Source organism: Chlorella variabilis (assembly GCF_000147415.1).
Source record: "Chlorella variabilis unplaced genomic scaffold CHLNCscaffold_18, whole genome shotgun sequence".
Lineage (NCBI taxonomy): Eukaryota > Viridiplantae > Chlorophyta > Trebouxiophyceae > Chlorellales > Chlorellaceae > Chlorella > Chlorella variabilis.
This window is the reverse complement of record NW_005435070.1, coordinates 1,023,959-1,024,325: the sequence shown is the minus strand read 5'-3', so window position 1 is coordinate 1,024,325 and position 367 is coordinate 1,023,959. Positions and strand designations below refer to the sequence as shown.

Sequence of the window (367 nt, the reverse complement as noted above, 5' to 3'; positions counted from 1 at the left end):
CTGGTCAACCGCGCCGAGGAGCTGAAGCAGCGGTGGCAGGCCCAGGTGAGGAGGGCGCCAGAGGGAGCCAGAGGGAGCCCAGGGGAGCAAGGCCCCCAGGAGGCTTGAGCGGGGGGCACCCCGCCTGTTTGCGTCCCGTGCCACCAGCAAGCGTTCCGCTTCACCCCCCCCCCCCCCCGCCAGCCTCTGCTCTCTGCCTTTTCCCACGGCCTCCCGCCCACCCCGCCAGCTCCTGCTCCCTCCCTCCCTCCCTCCATCCATCCATCCCCCTGCCCGGCAGTATGTGAGCGTGGAGGAGCTGGTGGCGGCGATGGCGGATGACGCGCGGTTTGGGGAGGCGCTGTTCCGTGAGATTGGCGTGACGCGG

The 367-nt window shown here is 71.4% G+C and overlaps 1 protein-coding gene across 1 annotated transcript in view; it reads left to right on the top strand.

The window, feature by feature from the left end:
* The window catches only part of CHLNCDRAFT_137194 (hypothetical protein), a gene marked incomplete at both ends in the record, with an annotated part of 7,434 nt that overhangs the window by 864 nt on the left and 6,203 nt on the right, over nt 1-367 (top strand). The window contains 2 exons of the mRNA XM_005845437.1: nt 19-45; nt 281-358. Coding sequence (XP_005845499.1) covers nt 19-45; nt 281-358 — 105 coding nt within the window. The remainder of the gene's footprint in view (nt 1-18; nt 46-280; nt 359-367) is intronic.